The sequence below is a fragment of the Schistocerca piceifrons genome, chromosome 2 (assembly GCF_021461385.2).
Source record: "Schistocerca piceifrons isolate TAMUIC-IGC-003096 chromosome 2, iqSchPice1.1, whole genome shotgun sequence".
In the NCBI taxonomy this organism is placed as follows: domain Eukaryota; kingdom Metazoa; phylum Arthropoda; class Insecta; order Orthoptera; family Acrididae; genus Schistocerca; species Schistocerca piceifrons.
Genome location: NC_060139.1, coordinates 579,211,098 through 579,238,257, shown reverse-complemented (window position 1 = coordinate 579,238,257; position 27,160 = coordinate 579,211,098). Strand labels below are relative to the sequence as shown.

At 43.5% G+C, this 27,160-nt stretch overlaps 1 protein-coding gene across 1 annotated transcript in view; it reads left to right on the top strand.

The window, feature by feature from the left end:
- LOC124775607 overlaps positions 1 to 25,154 on the top strand; it is a 237,383-nt gene extending 212,229 nt beyond the window's left edge. The window contains exons 18-20 of the mRNA XM_047250436.1: positions 11,226 to 11,427; positions 23,413 to 23,591; positions 24,598 to 25,154. Coding sequence (XP_047106392.1) covers positions 11,226 to 11,427; positions 23,413 to 23,591; positions 24,598 to 24,941 — 725 coding nt within the window. The 3' untranslated portion in view covers positions 24,942 to 25,154. The remainder of the gene's footprint in view (positions 1 to 11,225; positions 11,428 to 23,412; positions 23,592 to 24,597) is intronic.
- The last annotated feature ends 2,006 nt before the right edge of the window (positions 25,155 to 27,160 follow it).

The following is a 27,160-nucleotide window of genomic DNA, read 5'->3' as shown; positions in this document are numbered from 1 at the left end:
AGGGGCACTTTGAATAATGGGGATGAAATCATCTTCCAAATCCTTCACGTACCATTCGGTAGTCATCGTGACATCAAGGAATATCGCATCGATTATTCCGTGACTGGACATTGCACACCACACAGTCACCCGTTGAGGATGAAGAGACTTCTCGATCGCGAAATGTTGATTCTCAGTCCCTAAATGCGCCAATTTTGCTTATTGACGAACTCATCCAAATGAAAGTGGGCTTCTTCACTAAACCAAACTATGCATGCGCAGACTAATTCCAATCATGCCCCGCGGACAACAGTACAGTTTGAAAGTTATAATGCAAACGGTTTAGAAGATATGAGGATTGTATTTCATATAGTTCAAAAATTGTCACCTTGTACCTTCGGAGTTACTAAACCGGGAGGTGTAAAAACTAAGTTCCTCCATATGATGTTCATAACGCGTTAACAGCAGTAAAAGAATCGCCACTCTTACGAAAAAATAGTGATTTCAGTGCCTAATCAACAAAGACCGAACGTTGGCCCAGATGAAGAAAATGTGGGATGTAACAGCCAGTGGCCTTGTTCATGAAATGCCACGTTATTAATTCGAAGCAGCGTAGGAAAACCATGGAAATTCTAGATGAGAGGTGTTTGTCGTGGACTTGTCGTTGAATCTTGCTCACTACAATAACACACAGAAACATAACGCAAAACTGAAGAGGTATTGAATCACTACAGCTTCAGGAAAAGTATTGTCAATGAAATATCTGTAAATCTTTCAAATATGAAATTGTGGAAAGTAATTGTGAAACTAAAGGTCCAGTGGATATGTCCTTGCGGAATTGATATGTGTAATAGGGTAACGCAGAGAAATCTACGCAGGCTGCTTTTGAAATGCGGTTCTAAAGAGGTATCCCCATAATGCAAAATATAATTAGAAATGAGAAGCTACCACACGAAGAAACGAGTTTAGGAAAAGATTACCAAATAAGGGGAAGTGTTAGTGCGACATATGCTTTGGTAACTAGAAGTAATCAAGTTAGTGTTGAAAATGACAACGGAGAGGAAGAGGAGTATATGAGTTTCTGTGAGGCTAAAACTTTGCTTTTTGCCATAATTTCTCTGTCGATCCGATAAATCTTTTTTCCTTTTTCTTTTTTCCCTCTCCAGTTATGTATTCATCAGTGACCTTCTCCGCCATATTTTCCAAAAATAATTTCCGGTATATAATTTCAGTAATTTTTTTCTCAATTATCTGTTTTCCTTTAGAAATGGTATTTATAAAGAAAATGAGTACTTCTTCGTGGAGTGAATGATATGTAACATATCCTGATAAACCTAAAATCCTGCGTTTTTGTTAGTTTTACAACTATATTATAAAATGAAGCAAAATTTCTTTTCTCACACCAATAAATTAAACTGCTTTTCTCTTCCATTAATACAAATTACACATTCTAAAGCGCAAAAGAAATTTAAAAGAAACGAAAATATAAAATTGACTTCCTCTTGACGAGCTGAGTTTTATATCTAAACTTTTTGTTAAAAGCTTAGTGTAAGCGATAAAAAACGTTAAGAGAATAGAAACTGTAAACGATAACGGAGTCTTAAAGGGTATGCCTCACCTCAATTGCCACTTTTTTGTGTTTTTAGGTTGTAATGTAAAATGCCTTTTGCGATTAGGTGAGATTTATGTGTCTTAAAGGTGCAACTCATTTTAGAAATTAGTTGAAGAAAAGTTTCGTTAGGATGTTAGAACTACCAATGATTTGACTTTCTTCCTGGTTCTATGTTACGACGTATAGGTGTGGTTTATATTACGGTCACAATTTCTGATTTGTTAGTGTTTCTCATATTTCTTTCATTATTTTGTCGTGGAAATCACAGCCTTTCGTTTCATTATTTCTTATCATCTACAGTATGTAATTACACATCAACTATGTTAATGCTCTCACTTTCGCGCACGGAGAGACTCGAACGTCCAACATCCAACCATTATTTGTATGATGGTGTCTCTCATATGGAAACGTTTCCGGGCTATGTGAATCCTGTGCCGCATCTATCCAAGTACGATTGACGATCCGCCATCGCAGAGTCACTTCTAGCGGAACGTCCACCCTTCATTCACGACTCGTGCTTGCATAACTCATTCGGTAGAACGTTTGCCCGTGAAAGGAAAATGTCTCAGGATCGGATCACGGTCCAGAACACAGTTTTAGTCTGACAGGAAGGTTCAAATGAAAGCACAAGCCGGCCACTGTTTTCGAGCGGCTCTAGGCGCTTCAGTCCGGAACCACGCAGCTGCTACGGTCGCAGGTTCGAATTCTGTCTCGGGCATGGATGTGTGTGATGTCATTAGGTTAGTTAGGTTTAAGTAGTTCCAAGTCTAGGGAACTGATGACCTCGGATGTTAAGTCCCATAGTGCTTGGAGCCATTTTTTGAGAGCACAATCCATTACAGAGTAAAAATTCATTCTGGTTCACGGCGGATTTGCTTTCAGAATATACACTCCTGGAAATGGAAAAAAGAACACATTGACACCGGTGTGTCAGACCCACCATACTTGCTCCGGACACTGCGAGAGGGCTGTACAAGCAATGATCACACGCACGGTACAGCGGACACACCAGGAACCGCGGTGTTGGCCGTCGAATGGCGCTAGCTGCGCAGCATTTGTGCACCGCCGCCGTCAGTGTCAGCCAGTTTGCCGTGGCATACGGAGCTCCATCGCAGTCTTTAACACTGGTAGCATGCCGCGACAGCGTGGACGTGAACCGTATGTGCAGTTGACGGACTTTGAGCGAGGGCGTATAGTGGGCATGCGGGAGGCCGGGTGGACGTACCGCCGAATTGCTCAACACGTGGGGCGTGAGGTCTCCACAGTACATCGATGTTGTCGCCAGTGGTCGGCGGAAGGTGCACGTGCCCGTCGACCTGGGACCGGACCGCAGCGACGCACGGATGCTCGCCAAGACCGTAGGATCCTACGCAGTGCCGTAGGGGACCGCACCGCCACTTCCCAGCAAATTAAGGACACTGTTGCTCCTGGGGTATCGGCGAGGACCATTCGCAACCGTCTCCATGAAGCTGGGCTACGGTCCCGCACACCGTTAGGCCGTCTTCCGCTCACGCCCCAACATCGTGCAGCCCGCCTCCAGTGGTGTCGCGACAGGCGTGAATGGAGGGACGAATGGAGACGTGTCGTCTTCAGCGATGAGAGTCGCTTCTGCCTTGGTGCCAATGATGGTCGTATGCGTGTTTGGCGCCGTGCAGGTGAGCGCCACAATCAGGACTGCATACGACCGAGGCACACAGGGCCAACACCCGGCATCATGGTGTGGGGAGCGATCTCTTACACTGGCCGTACACCACTGGTGATCGTCGAGGGGACACTGAATAGTGCACGGTACATCCAAACCGTCATCGAACCCATCGTTCTACCATTCCTAGACCGGCAAGGGAACTTGCTGTTCCAACAGGACAACGCACGTCTGCATGTATCCCGTGCCACCCAACGTGCTCTAGAAGGTGTAAGTCAACTACCCTGGCCAGCAAGATCTCCGGATCTGTCCCCCATTGAGAATGTTTGGGACTGGATGAAGCGTCGTCTCACGCGGTCTGCACGTCCAGCACGAACGCTGGTCCAACTGAGGCGCCAGGTGGAAATGGCATGGCAAGCCGTTCCACAGGACTACATCCAGCATCTCTACGATCGTCTCAATGGGAGAATACCAGCCTGCATTGCTGCGAAAGGTGGATATACACTGTACTAGTGCCGACATTGTGCATGCTCTGTTGCCTGTGTCTATGTGACTGTGGTTCTGTCAGTGTGATCATGTGATGTATCTGACCCCAGGAATGTGTCAATAAAGTTTCCCCTTCCTGGGACAATGAATTCACGGTGTTCCTATTTCAATTTCCGGGAGTGTAGATGATCAGTCCAGGCAACTAAAGCCAGAGTCCACCTCCACATTCTAACATACGAACAGCTGGGTGGAGCAGATGGAAAGAATGAAATCAAATGCAGCGAGCATTGCATACAGCTTTACGATCCGAAATATCAACACAACGTGTGCATACCCATATTCTAATGCTGTTGATTCCACACTAACAGGATGCTGTACTGCCTGAGGGACTTGTTAGGAGAAATTTCAGGAAGGGGCATACACCGAACTAAGCCGTGTTTTTATCTGTATTGTCACAAATTCACGACGAGCTTGGTAACCAACGATTTTACAGCTGAGGAAACATTCGACAGGGGAAAACTGCGCAGTTGTTCGCGGAATATTTGAGTGTGGCAGTGTCAGTCTCACAGGATCTTCATATCTCCCGAATGTTAACGTGTAGAATCACATTCCTCCAACCTTATATTCTGCATCGGGTTGATACCATTGACGACTGTTTCCTTTTTTGTAGAGGACAGTGTTTGTTGCCATAAAGCTAACCATGCTACCAGGTTAAGCCGCCTCTTTGGCTTACCGCGAACAGCATGCTCCCCGTAACTGATTGTGCGTGAACAAGTCCCAGAGTCATTTGGACCTTGTATTATGCCTCCTCTGACGTAGAAGAGCTGATAATTTTCCTTTTTGGAGAGATACATGGCTTCCTTGAATCTACGTGACTCAATCCCAGTCACGACCACAGTGCGTATTACCCGACAGCAGTAATGTTTCTGCTGACATGTGTTTACTCTACAGCAGAAAACACAGTATGATTAGCTCTTGTAACAACTTACAACCGTTTGCCAAGCCGGGACTGGAAAACGTATCAATTTCGCTGCCGAATACGTACTCAAACGTTCAGTTGCCAAAAATTCGTTTCCATACTTTCCAGATCTCTAACAACAGCACATTTGGCGGTAGGTTGGCCGTAAAAGACTGGTAACAATTTGAACATGTCACGAAGGTTCGATAGCTGTGCTTGCTTGGGGTCGGGCAAGACTTTTCGTTTCATATTTTGAATCTTTAGACAGGATTACACTGTATAGGCAATAGTGTATTGAAGAATCTTATAAGTGAATGGAAAGTATGTTATGATCTTTATGAAATCACGTTTACGACTGATTGTAGTACAGTATCCGCTCTTATGGTATAAGGGACAACCAGAAAGTCATACAATCGCTAATCGGTATGCCAATAACGGCAAATGCCGTGAGCACTGAGACAATCATTGCACGGAGGCACTAGGTGAAGGATATCCGTTTGGTAAAACATCGTGTCCTGCTACGTGAAGAGGGCCGTAACTGCTGGCTACACATCCTCATCTGAGAGGAATCTTCGACGCTTCATGGCCTTTTTTAAGACAGAGAAAGAGTTGTAATCGCGTGGAGAGAGTTCAGGACTGTAGGGCGGGTGCTCGAGTTGTTCCAACTTGAGTTAGCATGACTTCTGTGTTATGGCATTTGCTACATGCGGAGTGCGTTATTATGAAGCAGCGTAGTTTTCGCGAACGTTTCCCCTTAACTGCACGCCGTAATGTCTCTGGCGTCGCGCAGTACTGTTCTCCAGCGATGGAGACAGCAGGTTCCTCGAAATCAATAAGCAAGGGGCTCCGGTAATCAAAGAACAGAGGGAGCATTACCTTTGCAGCAGATGGCTGGCTCCTGAACTTCTTGAAAGGAGGGGATGGTTGATGACACCACTGCACCATCGGTCCTTTCGACTTTGGTTCCCAGCGGTGGTACCAGCTTTCGCCGCCTGTGACAAAGCGCTCAAGGAACGTGCATTGAAAAGCATCAAGCGCTTCACACGAACAGCCATCCGGTTTGCTTTCCCTTCGTCATTCAGCGTCGGAGTTATCCACTGGTTACAGACCTTACGCTAGCGTGTTTCCTGTCGGATAATGTACTGCACGCTACCGAAGCTGATGTGGAGATCCTTTGCTAGTGCGGGATTGGTTATGGGCCGGTGCACCGTAATCGTGTCATCAACCGCCCGCTTGTTGGCCGTAATGGATGAGGCTGGCCTCTTAGATCGACCGGCGTCCTGTGGCGAATCACGACCAATTCGGAAATTGGCGCACCATCGACAGATATGCTGCCCACACACATTGTTCATTCTCCGATGGATGTCTACCGGTATTTGCCCTTCGGCAACCAAGAAAAGAATAACAGGACGTTGGTTCCGTATGGACGCATGTGGTAGCAACGTTGCCGTAGTTCACATTTCTGCATTTACTTCACGCATGTAGCAAAGGCACGAATGCCGCAATGATTCCTTGCCTATACGTCGGTGCTTATACACCCACGACGGAATAGCGCTAGATAGCATACATACTGCAGCAGTGCCCTGAAACAGAAACGTTTTGATCGTGAGTTATATAAATGTTTGACGAATTGTGCTTATTCGTGTGGTATACATTATGTTCCAAGATTTCGCTGAGAATCTATCAAGAAAGGTACGTTATGAACAGAGAATTAACTTTTGGTAAGGACCATATCCCTTTCAATCTGTCGTTAATTAGTTATGCTTACGAGTCAGGTGCACTGTGATCAGCTCAAAGTTGAAATAGTTTCGTGTCCGACCACAATTGATGCTGTCGAGCACTTCATAGTAGTTGTTCTGCTTTCTAAGCCTTTAGTGTGCTTTACTAGTAGTTATCTACATGCGAGGTTCTGAGCGCAGCAAAGATTACGCGTTCTTTGAGGTCACTGACTGATTGTGTGTTATAGTGAAACAAGGGGCAACGGAACATATCTTTGTCGTACCAGTGAATATTGCAGCTCTAAAATTAGGCATTCACAATACGCATTACTGAACCCACGCCTTCGAAGGAAAGGGAGTCTTCTTTTGCGGATGTTGGCGGTGGAAAGCATGACGTAAAAAAACTAGAGACTGAGAATATGGTGATAGAGAGGTTTAGTAGTCCAGTGTCAACCAGTACTCACGCTATAGCACGTGTGTGCTATGGCATGTGCCGTGGGCACATGTCATGTACAGTTTTGGAGGGTTCTGTAGGGTTACACGCGTACCACCTGTAGGAAGCGCCACCGTTAGGGCAACCGTACTTCACAACTCGAATGATATTAGGAAATCTTATTTATGTATTAAAAGGGTGGTTATGCTGAGTCCAATGTACACGTCTATTCAGAAATGTTGCTTGCTTTAAATGTGCCAGTTATTTTAGCAATAGTAACAGTCACATTTGAAGAAATGAGAATTCACATGTGACTGATGTTACGTATTGTTAACAAACATGCTATGTGAAACATGGGTTGGAATGATTGATTATCAATTTCTAGGAGCTGTATATCAACCAGTACACTTAAATGCAACAGGCTGCCATGAAACTGTACGTACCACCCTTACTGAACTACTGGACATAGAAAAGCTTGCTGTGAACGGCAAGTGGTGGATTCAATATGATGGGACTTCTGCACCTTTTAACGTTGACTGGCAAGCAAGCTGCCGGGATTGAAATTTTTTTTCTTAGGGTGCATTGAGGCATGTTAAATCATTATTTTCGTTGCCATTAGAGTTTAGCTGGTTTTCGAATAAATTATATGCTTCACGACGTAAAGAAGAATCCTGCCATATTCGACAGCACTGGACAACCATACCGCGAAAATATGCAGCATGTTATGAGGCTCACCGCAAAACGTTTGTACACTGCTCCTGAATTTTATTACCTGCTGCCTTTACCAAATACAATGTACGTGGGTCATAAAATAGGCATCGGTCTTTCGATTACAGAATGATGGCTTTCACGACTGGGTGTCTTAGTTGATGAGAAACCTTTCGGGTTGCATGGTCGTTGTCCATGAAACTTTTCCATTGCTAACGTTCCGTCCGCAGCTGAGCTGCAGATATGCAGAGTTGTCCTTGGTCCCTTTGAGTCTTTCCCACTGATGAGACGGACGTCGGAGGGGATAGTGGGTCCAAAACCGACTATATTGAGATAGGGAATCTTTTGTCGGAAAAGCATATTTATCGTGTTATGGGCATACACAAACGACACCTATCTATTCCATTGTACAACAGACACCCTGGGTGAGTGCGGCAGAACTGCATGCGCCGTCCCAATACGTTCACTGAGATTGACGGTTGTCCCTTTGAACAATTACTATGAGCTGCGTTGTTATGAGGTGTACTCTGTGTATGTCCATAACATAATAAATATGCACTTTCGACCATTGGTTCTCCATCTCAATATAATCGGTTGTGGACCCACTATCGGCTGTTTCAGTTGACTCAAAAGGTCTAAGACACTCTGTGTACTGTGAAAAAGGGGCATGGTACAAGTTTACACGCGGTCACCAGAGATAATCCTTTTCAGAAAGAAAGAAGAAAGAGGGGAAATATGTCCAGCCCATCTCTGGACGAAAAGTTAGCAATGTAAAAGTTTCATGGAGCACGACCACACAACCTGGAAGATATATCAGCACTCCTTATGTTGGTTTGATGCTATCCTCAATCTTTTCCTGCAATGCGCTAATCTTGGTGTTTCTACGTAGAGGGGTTGGACAGTAGTTTGGAAACATTGCGAAAAATGAACATACATGCAGATGCCACCCAAACTTGCAGTGTGCGCTGTTGTGTTTGACTATGGATGACACCTGTCCAATGTCGTCATACGTTAAAACTGCCAGATATGGTCAGAATAGTGTTGTGTATAGCTGTGAGAGCATTATGTCGGAGATAAGTGAAGTCGAGCGCAGGCAAGTTGTTGATGATGGTACTGTGCGTGCTTCCACAAGAAGCGCCTTGTCGAAGATTTACACCGTAAACAGGAAAAGCCGAAATGATCATCCACTGCATCACAACGCAGACGAAAGTGTATGTTGAGTGATCGTTACGGGTGGTCACTGAAGACAATTGTGACGGAAACTGAGAGGAAGACAACATCAAAAGTCAATGCAGAACTGAATGTCGCTTTCGAGGACCCTGTCAGCACCGAAACAACACGTAGGGAGTTCCAGAAGCAGGGAATTGCACGGAGAGCTGGAATCCAAAAACCATACATCAATGATGCAAATACCAATAATAAGAAAACGTGGTGCCGAAGCCGCAAAACCTGGACTACGGAGCAATGGAGGAATGTCGTTTTGGTCGAGTCTTGTATCACACTGTTTCCAACTTCTGGCCGAGTTTACGTCCTAAGAGTTAAACGTGGCGTGGGCTCAGCAATGGTATGGGCAGCCAAATAGTGGTATTCCATGGGTCGCATGGTTACTCTTCAGGGTCGCATTATTGCCAAGGATTATGTGGTCATTCTGGCTAATCAGATCCGTCCCATGATACAAATGTTTGCTCCCCAATGGTGACGCTGTGCTCCACAGGGAACCTATTCAGACAGGTCGCATAGTCCAAGACTGGTTTTGTAACCACGAGGATGAATTTTCTTATCCTAGCCGTCAATGTCACGAGGTCTCAGTATTATTGATTGCTGAGCCTTTGTGGTCTGTTTTGGAGAGAAAGGTGAGTGATTGCGATCCAACTACATGATCGAACTTCCAAATATTTAGCAGGAATAACGGTATTAGATTCCTTTGAAAACTATACAGGACTTGTATTTACCTATTCCGAGACGACTGAGACCAGTTTTGTGTGGCAAGGCTTGCTACACCGTGTAGGGCACGGTAATGTATTTTTGTGCTTACATACACTACTGGCCATTAAAATTGCTACACCAAGAAGAAATGCAGATGATAAACGGGTATTCATTGGACAAATATATTATACTAGAACTGACATGTGATTACATTTTCACGCAATTTGGTTGCATAGATCCTGAGAAATCAGTACCCAGAACAACCATCTCTGGCCGTAAAAACGGCCTTGATACGCCTGGGCATTGACTCAAACAGACCTTGGATGGCGTGTACAGGTACAGCTGCCCATGCAGCTTCACCACGATGCCACAGTTCATCAAGATTAGTGACTGGTGTATTGTGACGAACCATTTGCTCGGCCACTATTGACCAGACGTTTTCAATTGGTGAGAGATGTGGAGAATGTGCTGGCCAGGTCAGCAGTCGAACATTTTCTGTATCCAGAAATGCCCGTACAGTCCCTGCAACATGCGGTCGTGCATTATCCTGCTGAAATGTAGGGTTCCGCAGGGATCGAATGAAGGGTAGACCCACGGGTCGTAATACATCTGAAATGTAACGTCCACTATTCAAAGTGCAGTCAATGCGAACAAGAGGTGACGGAGACGTGTAGCCAATGGCACCCCATACCATCACGCCGGGTGATACGCCAGTATGGCGATGACGAATACACGCTTCCAATGTGCGTTCACTGCGATGTCGCCAAACAGGGATGCTGTAAAATGAACCTGGATTCATCCGAAAAAATGACGTTTTGCCATTCGTGCACCCAGGTTCGTCGTTGAATACACCATCGCAGGCGCTCCTGTCTGTGATTCAGCGTCAAGGGTAACCGCAGCCATGGTCTCCGAGCTGATAGTCCATGCTGCTGCAAACGTCGTCGAACTGTTCGTGCAGATAGTTGTTGTCTTGCAAACGTCCCCATCTGTTGACTGAGGTATCGAGACCTGGCTGCACGATCCGTTACAGCGATGCGGATAAGATGCCCGTCATTTCGACTGCTAGTGATACGAGGCCGTTGGGATCCAGCACGGCGTTCCGTATTACTCTCCTGAACCCACCGATTCCATATTCTGCTAACAGTCATTGGATCTCGACAAACGCGAACAGCAATGTCGCGATAAGATAAACCGCAATCGCGATATGCTACAGTCCGACCTTTATCAAAGTCGGAAACGTGATGGTACGCATTTCTCCTCCTTACACGAGGCATCACAACAACGTTTCACCAGGCAACGCCGGTCAACTGCTGTTTGTGTATGAGAAATCGGTTGGGATCTTTGCTCATGTCAGCACGTTGTAGGTGTCATCACCGGCGCCAGCCTTGTGTGAATGCTCGGAAAAGCTGATCATTTGCATATCACAGCATCTTCTTTCGGTCCGTTAAATTTCGCGTCTGTAGCACGTCATCTTCGTGATGTAGCAATTTTAATGGCCAGTAGTGAATTTCCGTCTACTTCCTGTAACTAATGTACATAGCCTCCTCTATAGTCTGATTTGCACATTCAGGTAGTGCTCTGCCTCAGCTTTCCTTTTCCCCTTCAGTGCTCGTACTAGAGCCAAATTAGTTATTTCAGGATGTCTTAGCAGATGCCCACTGACCTGACGATTCTCAAAGTTTATAGGTGAGATGCTGTAAAATGTTGTAAGTCTTTTTCCAGTTTACTCGGACGTGAGGTAACGCTCGCCTTTGTGTCGGTAGTGCCGGTGAAGTGGATGGCGCCCGAGTCGCTGTCGGACCACGTGTACACGAGCAAGTCGGACGTGTGGGGGTTCGGCGTGCTGCTGTGGGAGCTGGTGACGCTGGGCGCCTCGCCCTACCCCGGCGTCGCGCTGCACAAGCTCTTCAGCCTGCTCAGGGCCGGCTACCGCATGGAGCGGCCCAACAGCTGCTCGCCCGCACTGTGAGTATCCTAGCTGCACGTTTGACTCCCGCTATTACTCAAGGAGACCTTTCAATACATATAGCTAGATACACACTATCTGATCAAATGTATACGGACACCAACTAGCGCAGATTAATGTGGGGCCCCGTCTACCCTTCGCTTTTATTTAGAGTTTGAACTGTGCTGGGGACACTTTCAATGAATGTCTGTGGTGGTCTTTCTCAAGAGCTTAAACCGGAGAGGATAGTGTTCACGGACGCTGCTGTCTCGAGCCAAGGTGTTCGATTCGGTTCATGTAGGGACGCTGCGCAATCCAGTCCAGTACCTCATGGACCATTATTTATGACAGCTGCATTCTCATGCTGATACAAATAACCATCGTCTCCGAACTGTTCCTCTGCTCTACAAATATACGAGAGTAATCCCAAAAGTAAGGTCTCCTATTTTTTTATAAGTACATAGACCTGTTTATTTCTACAATAGTTTACATCAGTTTACAGCTTGAACGTTTAGCTATTTTTCGACATAATCACCGTTTCTTCGATGCATTTTTGTAGATGCTGTGGCAGTTTTTGTACGTCCATGTCATACCAACTCGTCGCCATGCTGTTCAGAAAGTTATGAACCTCTTCTTTCACCTCGTCGTCGGAGCTGAATCGCTTTCCGGCCAAATGTTCTTTTAACCCAGGGAACAGGTCATAGTCACTGGGCGCCAAGTCAGGAATATAGGATAGGTGGGTGATCATGTTCCACTCAAACTGTTGCAGGGGAGCAACGGTTTGCCAGGTGAAGTGTGGGCGAGCGTTGTCATGGAGAATGTGTACGCCTTTGCTCAACATTCCTCTTCTCCGGTTCTGAATTGCCCGTTTGAGTTTTTTCAGAGTCTCACAGTACCTGTCAGCGTTAACTGAGGTCCAGTGGCTCAACCTTCAACACTGTCTCCTCAGATATTGACGGTCTTCCGCTCCTTTGTTCCTCGTGAATTTCTGTCCGAACAACTGCAAACTCTCTACACCACTTACGAACATTTTTGACATCCATGCACGACTCACCATACACTTCAGTCAATAGGCGATGGATTTCAATCGGTGCAGTGCCCTTTGCGTTCAAAAACCGAATTACTGCTCGCAATGCGCACTTGGCGGTAACATACAGCGGGAGCTCTATTCTCAACGGCTGCCAAGCCAAGACTGAGCGCCTAAGCGCGGCTTGTGCATGTTTACGCATAGCGCGTGAAGCACTCTTCATAACAGTGTGACCAACTGCCACAAAAACAGAGTTCTGTACTTATTAAAAAAAAAATAGGAGACCTTACTTTTGGGGCCGGCCAGTGTGGCCGAGCGGTTCTAGGCGCTTCAGTCTGGAACCGCGCGACCGATACGGTCGCAGGTTCGAATCCTGCCTCGGGCATGGATGCGTGTGATGTCTTTAGGTTAGTTAGGTTTGAGTAGTTCTAAATTATAGAGGACTGATGACCTCAGATGTTAAGTCCCATAGTGCTCAGAGCCAAACTACCTTACTTTTGGGATTACCCTCGTAGAATGCTATAAAATGTGTTAATATCCTTTGCCATTTAGCGTTTTCTGAAGTTGTAAAAGGGATTACATCGTTAAAAATCCCACATAGTAGCACCTTTTCTCTGTTCTTTACTGTCGGCTCTACACGTGATGGCAGGTGACGTTCTCCAGGCAGTTGCCAAATTCAAATCCTTCCATCGGATTACCACGTGCTGTACTGTGGTTCATCACTCCAAATCGCTCATTTCCAGTCATTTACTGTCCAATGGCGTCGATCTTTACCTCATCTCAACCGTCGCTTAGCACTGACTACAGAAATGCGTGGATTATGAGGAGCTCTATCTCATTCCTGTCCTGCTGGTAAAATTTTGGAACTCACGTGTGATTACTTCCCCCGAGTTCATACGATTTTATTACAACCACCCTTCGCAATGCTCAACCGTCCCCGTCCGTCGACAGACGAGGTAGTTCCTCTGCGTTTCCATTTCACAATCACGTCACCAACAGTCTGCTTTAGAAGGGTTAAAATGACCTGATGGATCTGTTCCTCAGGTGACATCCACTGAATAGTCCAAATTCGAATTCACTGAGGTCTTCTGACCAACCCATTCTGTTGCTACTGTTTCTCTACTCACAACCCAATACTTCCCGCCTCCTTTTACACTGTCGGGTTCGCATCTCGTAACATCTAGCGCTCAGTTCCGTATAGGGGTGTCTGGATACTTTGATCATATAGTGTAATTGTGTAACGTCATGCTAGGCATAAGGTTTGACAATGATACGAAAAACATTTAAACATTGACATGTCATGTTAAGCAGAGAGCAAAAGCGACCACACACTTTGACAACAACTTTATTACAGTCAAAAAGCCTGTAAAGAGTTTTGTGAGTACACTGACTGAAATTGAGTAGTCCGATATTCATCACACCTTCTAGAGATTCATCACATAATGGATACTTGATGATTTAACTTCCATTCCATTTGTAACTGATGTCGACGATGATCAGTATGAGCTGTCACCTGCACGGACACGAACCCACTTTTGCTTTGGTTGTGGCATGGATGGAAACGGCCTGTGAAAGTCGTCTTGAGGAATATTTCGTGTAGACTTTAATGGAAAGCTTTCAAGAAAGTAAATAACTGCATTATAAAATACATAGCTGTGCCAATATTTTTTTAATTGAAGAAAGGAGATTTCCGTAAAATACTCGTATCAGACCAATCTCTGGTCTCAAAAGATTAGTTTAGTTGCTCGTGACACCCGGAGATGTCTTCAGTTAAAATTTATTGGTACGGCAACACATGCTGAGTCAGTTCATAAAAATCGTTGCCTGGAGCCTACTATGAAAGTAATTGTCTTCTCATCACGTCCAGTCGTGTTCTGTAAGTGACAGACAAGCCATTCAAGGTCCGTACATTCCTGAAGGCGTCTGCGGTGTGATCTGCAGTGGGGGGGGGGGGGGGTCTTACATTATCCTGTTAGAATATGCTATTTGGTATCCTGGTCATGTGACCCTGTACGAGTAGCTACAGGGTGATAATTATTGAACTATATGAAAAAAGTAAATTAGTTACAAACTACGGCTTCCACACATTAGTCTACATGGTACCGTCACTACAGATATTCGAATTTAGGTTATGACATGTTCGATATGCCTACCATCATTGACGATGATGTGATACAGACGAATAGCGAAATTCTACAAGACCCCGAGAAGTGTCGAAACTCCGATAATGTCGATGACGTCCTGAATGGCTGTTTTCAGCCCAGTAATGGTTTTGAGGTTATTGCTGTACACCTTGACTTTAAAACAGCTCACAAAAAGGAGTCGCATGTGTTCAAATCCGCAGAATATGGCGGCCAATCGAGGCATCCATATTCTGGGTACCCCAGAGCCAGAATTCTGTACCCAGAGTGCTCCTCCAGGACATCAAACACTCTCCTTCTTCGATGGGGTCGAGCTCCGTCTTGCATGAACCAGATCTTGTAGAAGTCAAAGTCACTTCACCTACCGTTCTGTATTCACTGCACCGTCAAGGAATATCGCACCGGTTATTCCGTGGCTGGATACTGCACACCACACAGTCACCCGTTGTGGGTGAAGAGATTTCTTGATCGCGAAATGTGGATTCTCAGCCCTCCAAATGCGCCAATTTTGCATATTGACGAACCCATCCAAATGAAAGTGGGCTTCGTCTCTAAACCAAACTATGCGTGCGCATATTAATTACCACCATGCCCCGCGGTCAAACGTGCAGTTTGATCGTCTTAACGCAAACCGTTCAGACGTTACGACGATTTTATTTCATATAGTTCAGCAATTGTCTCCCTTTATTTGGCGACACGATACTCGTCGCTACACGCGCATGCAAGTCTCTCTCTCGTTCTTTCTCTCTCCTCTCTCACGTTGCTCACTGTCCCACCTATACACGCTGTGAACATTCCATTACGCTCTTTCCATCTCTTATACATCCATAAACACCTCGAACAGCATCCAAGGATTTTTTTGTTTCGCTAGATACGCTTGAGCACCTAGGGCTCTATAAACCTGTGCCATGCAGCACAGAATACAGTTCCTACTCGAGTTCGCGGTCGCAATGCGAATCCAATTCAGCGCGGTGACTCTGCGTTACCACCCTCGGCTCACCGATATTCTATTAGCGTTTGTTGTGGGCTACAGTTGTAAAATTCTGTATCTTGTGGTGATATTATCCTGTGTTTGTTCTATTTTAAATTTAAAACTGTTGATTTTAAAGATAGAATGGAGCGTTGGCTTAAAGGTGTTGTAACAAAATCTTTCATCGAAAATTCAAAGGTGGTTTGCCTGGAAGATACGGTACGAACATCAAAAATTTCTGATCGAGTCTATGTGATTCAAAAAGATGATGCAACCGCTTCAAACTTAGTGTTTGCCTACAATACGGTATCTAAAGACTTACTAAATGTGAAAAAAGAAAAGGTCTTACGTCAACCCTGGATTTAGTTTCTAACGGTACACCTCACTGAATGTTACGCAGAAAGCACCTTCCGAATACTTCCATGGTATCTACTAAGATGCGCCGACATTTAGAAACTGTTTCAAAGACCAAAATGAAGAAATTTTTACACGTAAGAAAGAACAAATATTAAGTAGTCAAAATACTATTAAGAATGTGACTCAAACTGTGAGTCAAGACGCCACAGATGCATCATATTTGATCAGCTATCGCACTGCACATGCAGCTGGATTGCATATTATCGCTGAAAACTTACGAAAACCGCATGTGGCAAGCATAACACAATTTATGCTAAATGAAAGATCTAAGAAGCATCTTCCTGCAGTGCCACATTCAAACGACATTGTTTCGTTTCGAATTAATGATCTCGTAGGCTGTATCAAACGAGGTCCAATTGGTTCCTTCAACACAACAAATTCGTCTTGCAGTTGGATGAGTCGGCAGATGTTGCCGGACTGGCTGTCCGGCTGATAATTGTACGAAACCCATATCAACATTCACGGGAAGACGGCTTACTTACGTTCGCATCACTGACAACTAAAACTACCCAAAAATAAATTTGTAACACGATTTGGAGATTTTGTAAAAAATAACTATCTCGATTGGAAAGATTGTATAGATATTTGAACAGATAGGGCCGAGCGATGGCTGGTGAAAGAGCAGGAGCGGTATCGCCAATTAAAAGGAATGAGCCAAACTGCAGTTCCAGGCATTGTATCCCGCATACACAAGCACTTGTATTAAAGAAGATACTGGCAGATCTAAAACTGGTTCTCAACGAATCAGTGAAAATAATCAGCTACGTTAAATCCCCCTCTCTGCAGTGACGACTGTTGTCAATATTGTGCGAAGGTTATAGGAACAGACATAAAACACTACCCTACTGCCTCACACCGAGGTTAGATGGTTATCTCGGGGCAAGATCTCAACAAGATTATTCGAACTAAGAGCTGAATTACAAACGTCCATAGGTGGCATTTCTTTTAAATCAAAAGACCGTTTGAGCAATGTGACTTGATTGTTCAGACTAGCTTCTTAGGCGGACATACTTCGAAAAATTGATGAAATAAATATATGTTTATATGGGAAACAAACAACAGTATCAATACTAATTACAAAATAACCGCCTTAAAAACCAGATTTATGGATTGTTTGCGTTGTAAAGAGAGAAACAAGAAAGCTTTTTCACACTTAATGTGTTCGTTGGTAAGACTGCAGAAGTACCAAATGAAATATTTGAAGAATCAGTCCACTGTCTCTATGGTACGTGCGCATATTTTGAGATGTATTTTTCTGAAGAACAGAATTCATGGGGCCAGAATCCTTCTGTGAGAAATTAACAGAAGCTAGAAAACACATAAAATTACATCTATGAATGCTTTTTAGAGATGATATCAGAGTCAAGCATGGAACCATTGCTCAAGACGAGGTCATTTGATGAGTTTTGGTGAACAGTTCGTGATGAATATCCACAACTTGCTACACTGGGTCCAACTGTTCTTTTCCCGTTCCCAGCAACACACTTGTGCGAAACGGGATTCTCAGCATATATAGCTACAGAGATAAAATACAGCAATAGAAGGGATGCTGAATCTGACTTGCATCTTCAACTTTCGGTCAGGCGTTACATTAAGCAGTTGGTCAACAATTAAAATAATTTGATGTTTTTGTTGTTGTGGTCTTCAGTCCGAAGACTGGTTTGATGCAGCTCTCCATGCTTCTCTATCCTGTGCAAGCCTCTTCATCTCCGAGTAACTACTGTAACCTATCTCCTTACTGTATTCTTATCCTGGTTTCTCTCTAAGTTTTTACGTCCCACGCTTCCCTTCAGTACTAAATTGGTGATCCCTTGATGCCTCGGAATGTGTCCCATCAACAAATCCCTTCTTGTAGTCAGGATGTACCACAAATTTCTCTTCTCCCCAATTCTATTCAGTACCTCATAAGATACGTGATCTATCCACCTAATCTTCTGCATTGTTCTTTAGCATCACATCTCAAAACCTTCTGTTCTCTTCTTGTCTAAGCCGTTTATCGTCCATGTTTCACTTCCATACACTGCAACATTCCATTCCAATATTTTGAGAATGGGCTTCCTGACACTTCAATCTATATTCGATGTTAATAAAATTCTCTTCTAGAGAAACGCTTTTCTCGCCATTGCCAGTCTACGTTTTACATCCTCCCTACTTCTACCATCATCAGTTATTTTGCTGCTCAAATAGCAAAACTCATCTACTTCTTTAAGTGTCTCATTTTTTAATTTAATTCCTTCAGAATCACCTGATTTAATTCGACGACATTCCATACTCTCATACCTTCCATTAAATGGAAACAATTTTATCAATTTACACTATAATCAATACAGCGTTATTTTGTGTATTGTATTATTTTATGATTTGTATATTGTTGTAGAAGAGAAAATGTATAATGCATCTCTTTTTGGATGATGTAAGTGATTATAATTAAATGACGAACATAAAACCATGGTTTGCGTATTTTAGGACTTCGCAAAATATTTAGTATTTCAAAAGTGTTTAGTCAAAAAAAAAAAAAAAAAAAAAAACTGAAAACCATTGGTATGTAGCACCGCTGCTTCCTGTGACATTTAATCAGTTTGGGGACATTTAGCGTCGGCCTGAGCACCATACGTAGAAGTGAGAGTCATCGCTGAACACCACAGAATGCCACTCAGTAACCCAGTTGACAATTATTCTACACCATCTATACCAGACCAGTCCTTGTTGTTTTTGGTATGGTGTCGGTGTTGGACGACGCATGCCAACTCGAGATTTCAACACAGCTCACAATAATCTGGTCGCGATTCGTGGTTACACACTGCCTGTAACCTCTGCTTGGATCTCAGCTGTTGTTATCCGTGTTTCGTCAGAGCCGGTGGAACCCTACTAGCATTTTCTCGTAGTGTAGTTCTTCTGGAAGGACTGCGTCTGCTCTCCTTGCCACACTGTTGTCTAGAGTCCATCTACAGCCAACTTCCTGTACGATCTGTCATTGCTGCGTTGGAACCGGCATTGTGAAATGACCGACGGAGGAGAAGGAAGACACCAGCGGCAATATGCTCCTCTCGGAGCACCAAAAATGCCAATATATTCCTGTTTATTTAAAAGACTCTGACTGAAAAGTGGGATACCAGCTGCCTCATTCTACCTTCCTCAGTATCTTTAAAATTTTTTCCAAAAATTTCGGCATGCGAACATATTCGGCCCTTTTTTTATCATGCAACTCACCTCAAACTTCCTCAAGCTCCCCTAGCTGTAACTCACTCCCACCCACTAGTCAATTACCACGTCGCTCATAGCCATCCACTCCCCTTTGCCCTTTCTCACTCGCTCACTCAGCGCAACTGAATGTCAGTATCTCTTTCTGTCTCTGTGTCATATTTCCTGTGTCACAGCCACAGTCCCCTTGGGTTTGTTCTACTTCTACCGTCTCCTTTCATTGTCATTATATACCTCATGCTCTCTCTTACTGCTAATATCTCATTCCTTTCTTCCTACTGCTGCTGTCTCTTCTCACTGTCACCACTTCTCTCCTCCTTTTTGTCTTTATTATACACTCTGTCTCTCATTATCACTGGCTCTCACCTACTTCCGGTTTTTCCTTCTCTTTATTCCCGCCTCCCTCTCACCTACCCATTCCACCCTTCCCCCCTTCCCCCCCCCCCTCTCCACGCCACTGACACTGTCTCCTTCACTCTTTTCCTGGCACTGTTCCGTTATTGTCAACTACGTTCTACTGCGACTGTGTCCCTCTCTCTCTCTCTCTCTCTCACTCCTGGTGTCCCATTTGCTCTTTCTACAACACAACCATAGTATAGTAGCTTCTAGATTCATTACTTTTCCGTCTCCTTGCCACTGCCACTGTCTTCTTCTCTCTCAGCATAAAAAGCGGAAATATGTTCGCATGCCAAAAATTTTGGGAGAATTTTAAGGAAGCTAAGGAAGGTAGAATGAAACAGGTGGTATCCCACTTTTCAGATAGTCTTTTAAATAAACAGGAAAGTATTAGCAAATTTCGAGCTCCGATAGGAGCATTTTCCCGCTTGTTCCCTTTTTTCCCTTACTGCACCAGGACATGTCACTCATTTGAAAAGAAATGTATTGGTCATTAACATTTAGGCAGTTTACTTACATGAAACAGGGGTGACGCAAAACCAATTTTACACTGCAGATCTGATTTAATGTGCAAAATATTTTGCATGTGCTTCATTTCTACTACATGAGGTTCCCAAATGATAACGGAGGCACTTTAAATCTTATTTCTCTGTGATACGTCACTTTATAAACTCCGTTTTTGCTTCACACCGGATCTTATGTACGTATTTTATGTGCTCAAGTACAGTAAATTTGAACCTCTGTATTTCGAAAACCGATAAAGATACCAAGAAAATTTTCAAATTTGTTAGAGATCAGGATCTTAGAAATATATCGTAAAAAAATTACAGCCATTTGTTGTACACAGCCGTCTCGGAATCCGCGGCTGAATTTTCGTAACCAAAAAATAATTTTTTGGCGTGCTTCTCAATAATGGATAAAGAACTTTAAAAACGTAGAAATGGCTTTTCTAGTAAAATGCCTAAAGAATATACCTTTAAAATTGGAGCAATTTTCTGCACTTATTTATTCTTTAGATTTCGCATCTTACTGGATTTTACATGTAGAAGTGGGGTTAACTTTGAACCTATGTATCTCGAAAACGGACAAAGATATCAAGAAAATTTTCAAGTCTGGTCGAGATCGGTATGTAAGGAATACATCACAAAAATTTCAGCCTTTTTCTGTGTGTAGCCCTGTTGGAATCCTCAGCTGGGTTTTAGTCCGTTGGTGACGGCGAAAATATAGTAGAAAAAACCTTTTGTGGTTTTCCGATGAACCGCCCATGAACTAATGGTGCCTCCCATCAAGCCCACCGTCGCCCACATCAAATGCAAAAAGAATTAACTGATTAGTTACATTTGCCTAATCAGGAGGAAGAGTTTAATATTCATACTTTGATCCTGTACTTAAGGATAGTGACACTAAAATGATCCTTCTGGTGTTGAATGCATACAGATTAAGCTCATGTACGGGATCAGTCACGGTGTTCTCACACCATCTACATCTACATCATACTCCGCAAGCCACCTAACGGTGTGTGGCGAATGGTACTTCTGGTACCGCTAACTGATCCACGCTTCCATTTTCCACTCGCGAATGTCGGTAAGCCTCTGTGTTAGCTCTAATTTCTCGTCGTGGTCGTTTCGCGAAATGTATTTGGGAAGAAGTAATATGTTGCCCGACTCTTCCGGGAAAGTGCTCTCTCGTAATTTCAACAGTAAACCTCTCGTGCTGCAAAGTGATATTGATGTGAATTTCCGGAAAATCTGTGCGTAGTGGGCTCCCAACAGTCTGGCAGAGGAGATATATGAACAAATTAGCGACATCACTGCAGCACGTGGAACGATATGACGATGAAGAATATCCATTCCTATCCCGTTTTGTCGCGGAAGATATAACACCGTGTCGTGATTCTGAGCCGGTGAGCAAATGTCAGAGCCAACAAAGGAAGCACGTGGTTTCATGTTCACCTAAAGAACGCGAAACCGTGCACGACAACTCCGGGAAAGCTATGATGACCATCCTCTTTGACTGCACGGGTCCGCTGCTCATTGACTCCCTGGAACACGGCACCACAATTCACGCACAGCGGTACGTGGTCGATCTGCAAAAACTGAAGCGTCTCTTCGAGTCCAAACGCCCAGGAATGTTTAGAGCCGGCATCATTCTGTTGCAGGATAATGTCCACCCACATGTTGCCAGAAATGTTTCGACTACAGTGTAGAACTTCCGCAGGGAAGGTCTTACACATCTTCCATACAGTTCCGAACTCTTCCGAGACGATTTGTATATTTTTGGAGACCTGAAGAAAGACATTCGCGGCCGTCGATTTGCTTCGAAAGAAGAGTTACACGCCAGGGTACAATCATGGTCCGTAGGCAACTGCAAATATTTTTCAGTGAAGGCACGGACCGTCTTGTCTCACAGTGGGCTGTACGTATTAAGGCGATTACTTTCGAAATGATAAATAGTTTACTTACATTTTAGGGGTCCGTGACCCAATCGATGAAAACGGAATCCTTATAGGATCACTTCGTTGTTCGTCCGTCCGTCCGTTTGTTAAGACGCCTTTTTCTCAGGAATGAGTTGACGTATCAAGTTGAAATTTATGTCAAATACTAAGGTCTACGGTTCGTTGGCGGTGTAAAAAATTTAAGTTTCAAATTCAATCCAGTCAAAAGAACGGCCATTTATGTCACATATTTTGGAACTCTGGAACTCACTCATCGAAACCTATAGCATAACATCTATACACATGTTTAAGTTTGTCTGGAATCCTCAGAGCACAAGTCCTACTTGCACCTGTCGGGTTTTTTCCCAACTGTCTAGCTTTTTATTTTATTTTTATTTTTTTTACTATCGCTTACACAATTCGAAGCTCCTGGCAATAGCTATGTCGAAGCCTTGAGCCAAGACGCATATCAATGATTGTTAAAAATTACAATCCAGTCGAAACCAGTATAGGCACAAATCTGTTTACACCAGTAGACTATATTACGTTCTGTCGAGTTCTCAGGAAAACAGGTTGACATCGCAGTTATTGAAACAGTATAAAGCGTGCAAATGCCTTTAACATTTATTACACTGCTAATGTACTGGGTCCACAAATATTAAGTACTGATACTAAAGTAACATTACGCCCTCCTCCTATACAGAGTCTTTTTGCACAAAACATGACGCTCCAGACCTCGTGATCAGTACTGTCTCGTAGCTAACGCGGGGAACGGAGTGAACACAATGTACCAGCTCTTAGTCGTAGGAGTCCTACATATTCTTCCAAAAAATATCTAATTTCTTTTGAGTCTCCAGAAGCATTTATATTATTTGAGAATTTTATGTGGAACGTCTCCAAAGAGCCACCACTGCACCACTTATTTCTGCCATAACTACTTTTGAGCATCCACATCTGATTCTCATGTCTCTCCTGTATAACAAACTAACGGATCAGAACTAAAGGTAACTAACATATGTAACAAACCAAATCGTCAAAACCCAAAAATTACTAAGATTAGTTGATGTATAATCATTAAGAAAAAAGTTCCAAAAGCATTCACTATAATTAATCGTCTAAATAGCGAAAAATTAACTGTAAACAGGACCATACATAACTGTTAAATTACTTTATAGATCAGGTAATCCGTTATCTTGTCTATTATAAAACGTATTAATAATCACATGTTACATTTAGGACGTAACCTAATTAATAAAGCTGACGACATAGGCTGGGAAAACCGGAAAACATAGTCGTGTGTACAAAAAGCTACGTCCCCAAAGAACCAAGTTTCACTGTTACGTATCTGGCTACTACATTTTTCAGTTTCCTTCCGTTGTGGATGAGTACTTGTACCACTGATGGTGACCAACTTTTCAGGTACAAAGTGATGAGGCGCTGCTGGCTGGAAGAGCCGTCCGATCGTCCTTCATTCAAGGAACTGACGTACACGTTTGAGAAGATGCTAGAGGACTCAGTGGAATACCTGAACCTGGATGCCCTTGTAGTTCAAAACTACGCTTACTTCAACTCAACGACTCTCTCACAAGATAAACTAAGTAAGTCCATAATGCTGTTTGCAGGAATGTGCGCGCGCGCGCGAGTGTGTGTGTGTGTGTGTGTGTGTGTGTGTGTGTGTGTGTGTGTGTGTGTGTGTGTGTGTCCGTCCGTGTCTGGAATGAAGGAGCACAAAATAAATTACAGTTTGAAAGTTTCACTGAATTTTCGTATACTGTTCAACATCATAAACGATTTCCATTTTTCTTACGTCACTGCAAGCTACAAGGGCTATTCGGAAAGTAAGGTTCGATCAGTCGCGACATGGAAACCACAACGAAAGTCCGTTGAAGCTTTGCACAGATGCGTTAATCAGTGTCTCTAGTGCGCCCGTCGATCGCGTCACGTCGCTCTTTTCAGTTCTGAGCACACAGTGAGCACGTGAAGATGCCCAGAAGATAGCGTCTCCCACCAAGTACGACTGCTTGGTGAGAGATTTTGCCTGATTTCATTCAGCCCACGTAACATAACTGTCACGCATTTCCTTTTTCATGACAGTTACCGGCCGCACACTGTAGGGACGCTGGAAACGCTCCTGCAGCATTTTTGATCGGAAGTGAGTGGCCAGCAACCATAAAATCCGGACTTGGCTCCCTCTGCGTTTCATCTCCGCTCACGTGAACCAGTGGCTACAGGGCAACTTTTTAGCGCAGACAACGAGCTGCAGGCCAGCGTAGAGCATTTCCGGAAAGCACAGGCGGCTACCTTCTATGATGAGGGTAGAGGAATGTTGGTACGAAAGTACGACAAAAGTCTGAGTCGGAGCGGCGTCTATGTAGTGAAGTAGCTAAAGATGTAGCTACATGCTGCAAATAAAACATTTTTGGCTTTCATCGTGGTTTCCATTTCGCAACCAATCGGAACTTACTTTCCGAATAGCTCTTGTAGAATTAGCAGTTACAACATTTGCTACTGATGGATATTTATTTAATTTTCTGTTCGTACATATGATGTATTTAGTAACACTGCATTACGTGTATCTAATACTATATTTTCATGTCTGTTCAGGTACAGATGGCTTAGAGCACGGAACAATGATGACAGTACCACTGGATGTGATCAAAGACATTATGCCTCCCAGTGATTCCTGGCAACAAACTGAATTCCATGAAGGCCTGTTGCCCAGTTTGACCGAAAAGCAGGAAGAGTCTTCACTTTTCAGTACTGTGGGGAACAGTTATTTGAGTCCTGTACGAATAGTCAAGAGTAAAGCGCGCTTGTCACCTTACATGAACATGGTTGGAAGAAGTGAAGCAGAAAAATCAAAGTCAGATGCTGGGAAGAGTGCCGTCTCCTATGCGGCTGTGAGTGAGGCTTCCAGCCCTTCCTCCTCTAATATGACGACTTTGTAGAGGGAAAGAACACGAAATAGGAGCTCTAGAAACGATTCGGGTGACATCAGTCAAAGTGTAATACAATCGTTTTATGCCGTCATAAGGATTCTTTACAACCTTATTCTTTTAAAGGCTGCGTCTATTCCATTTTATTGCGTGTTAGTTGCTATTCCTGAATGTCTGTGTACCTGTGTGTGACCTATTGGACAACATACTGCCCTTACACATGCGAAGAACATTTTTTTAAATAAAGTTTTACATATCAGAAGACTGCGTTTTTTTATTGAAACATTCCTTCACTTTTTTGCGATTATCATAACTGTATACAGTATAAATGCTGTTTCCCATGACATATAATGAAATATATCTATTGTAAGTATCTCCTGTCAGTAACTGTTACATGTGAAAATCTGTTCATTCCCAAAGGAAAAACAGCATATGTGATGTTTTCTACGTCAAATAAACACTCATTGGATACTGGTATTTCATACTCACAGGCATACGATGTAAGTAAACTTTCAACGAAGAGCTTACGATTTTGTGCTTTCTAAGGAGAAAATCATGTAGTACATCTTGTACGCTTTAGGAAAAAAAAAAAAGAACGGAAATTGGTCAGCCTGGCACAGTGACGGTGTGGTTATTAATAAAAACGTGTGTTACAAATAAAGGAAAAATAGTTTTGTTTTTAAAGTAATCGTATTTTTTTCTTTTCCTCACATTTTTCTAGTTTGGAGTGTGTTCTTAGGTTGTGAGAATTTTCTTAAAACTCTGGTACCTGTAGCTGTGGGGGAGCACTTTACTACGAAAGTGCTCTTCAGCTTAAATGTAGGACGCTTGATGTGACGCAAAAAATATGGAAATATGCTGTTTTGTCTAAAACTGACATGGTGAGACCGTGGCTGTGTATAATTAATGTAGGTTAATTCTTATAAAGAAGAAAACAGCAACCAGCCACTATTAATAGTGCTATTTACCTAAGTAAATAGCAGTATTAATAGTGGCTGGTTGCTGTTTTCTTCTTTGTAAGAATCAACCTACATTATAGAAATATGTTTCAAATTGATGTGCTTAGCAACTATATTCAATTAGTGGAGGTCACGTTCAAAGTAGAATCTCGACATACGCCTGTTTCTCCCTTCCACCACTCAAAAAACTTGTCCATTTCCCTTTATACTTGAAATTACACGGGAGAGTCAGTAATTTTGTCTTTCGGTGGGAAGCAAGAAAATGTTGAAAAACAGTCGCACAATAGTAAGCTCCAGCAAAAAGACACTATTTAGCGAACGGTCCTATTTTTTTTATTACGTGACGGTTATAGTCTTAGCTAAGTCTAGGAAATTGAAAGTAAATGGAATTGAGACTCTTCATCATAAAGTAGACTTCTACTGCTTGAGAACTGTGTAGGTCTTGTAATAGCTTTCAGGCAACCATTACTATTCTGGTCTACCACTGCATGGTTGCTGATCATACTATTTCGTTCATGGTGCACTGAAATGACAAACCCCTTTTTTAGTTGCGCAGCATTATGCTAATTACACACATCAAAAATGTTTTGCATCACCTCGGTTCTAAGAGTTCCGAAACCTGTACAGAAAATTGGAATAGAGATCAACATAAACATCATTTCATCCCTTTTATTGCTCATGAAACCCACAAATTACATGCTGTACCACCACACAACGAGACCTGCGGGGGTAGTGGTCCACATTACTGTACAAACCAGTATCTCAACGGCGATTAGACGTAGATATCTCAGAGTTGTTCGTGGGTCACGTCGTCCATAAACAGCCCTTTTCAATCTATCCCAGGCATGTTCGATAGGATTCACGTCTGGAGAACATGCTGGCCACTCTAGTCGAGCGATGTCGTTATCCTGAAGGAAATCATTCACAAGATGTGCACGATGGGGGCGCTGTCGATATGGTTGCACTATCGGTCGGACGATGGCATTCACGTATCGTATAGCCGTTACGGTGCCTTCCATGGCGACCAGCAGCGTACGTCGGCCCCACGTATTAACACCCCAAAACAGCAGGAAACCTCCACCTTGCTGCACTCGCTGGACAGTGTGTCTAAGTATTCAGCCTGACCGGGTTGCCTCCAAACATGTCTTCGACGATTGTCTGGTTGAAGGCATATGCGACACTCATCGGTGAAGAGAACGTGATGCAATCCTGAGCGGTCTGTTCGGCCTGTTGTTGGGCTCATCTGTACCGCGCTGCATGGTGTCGTGGTTG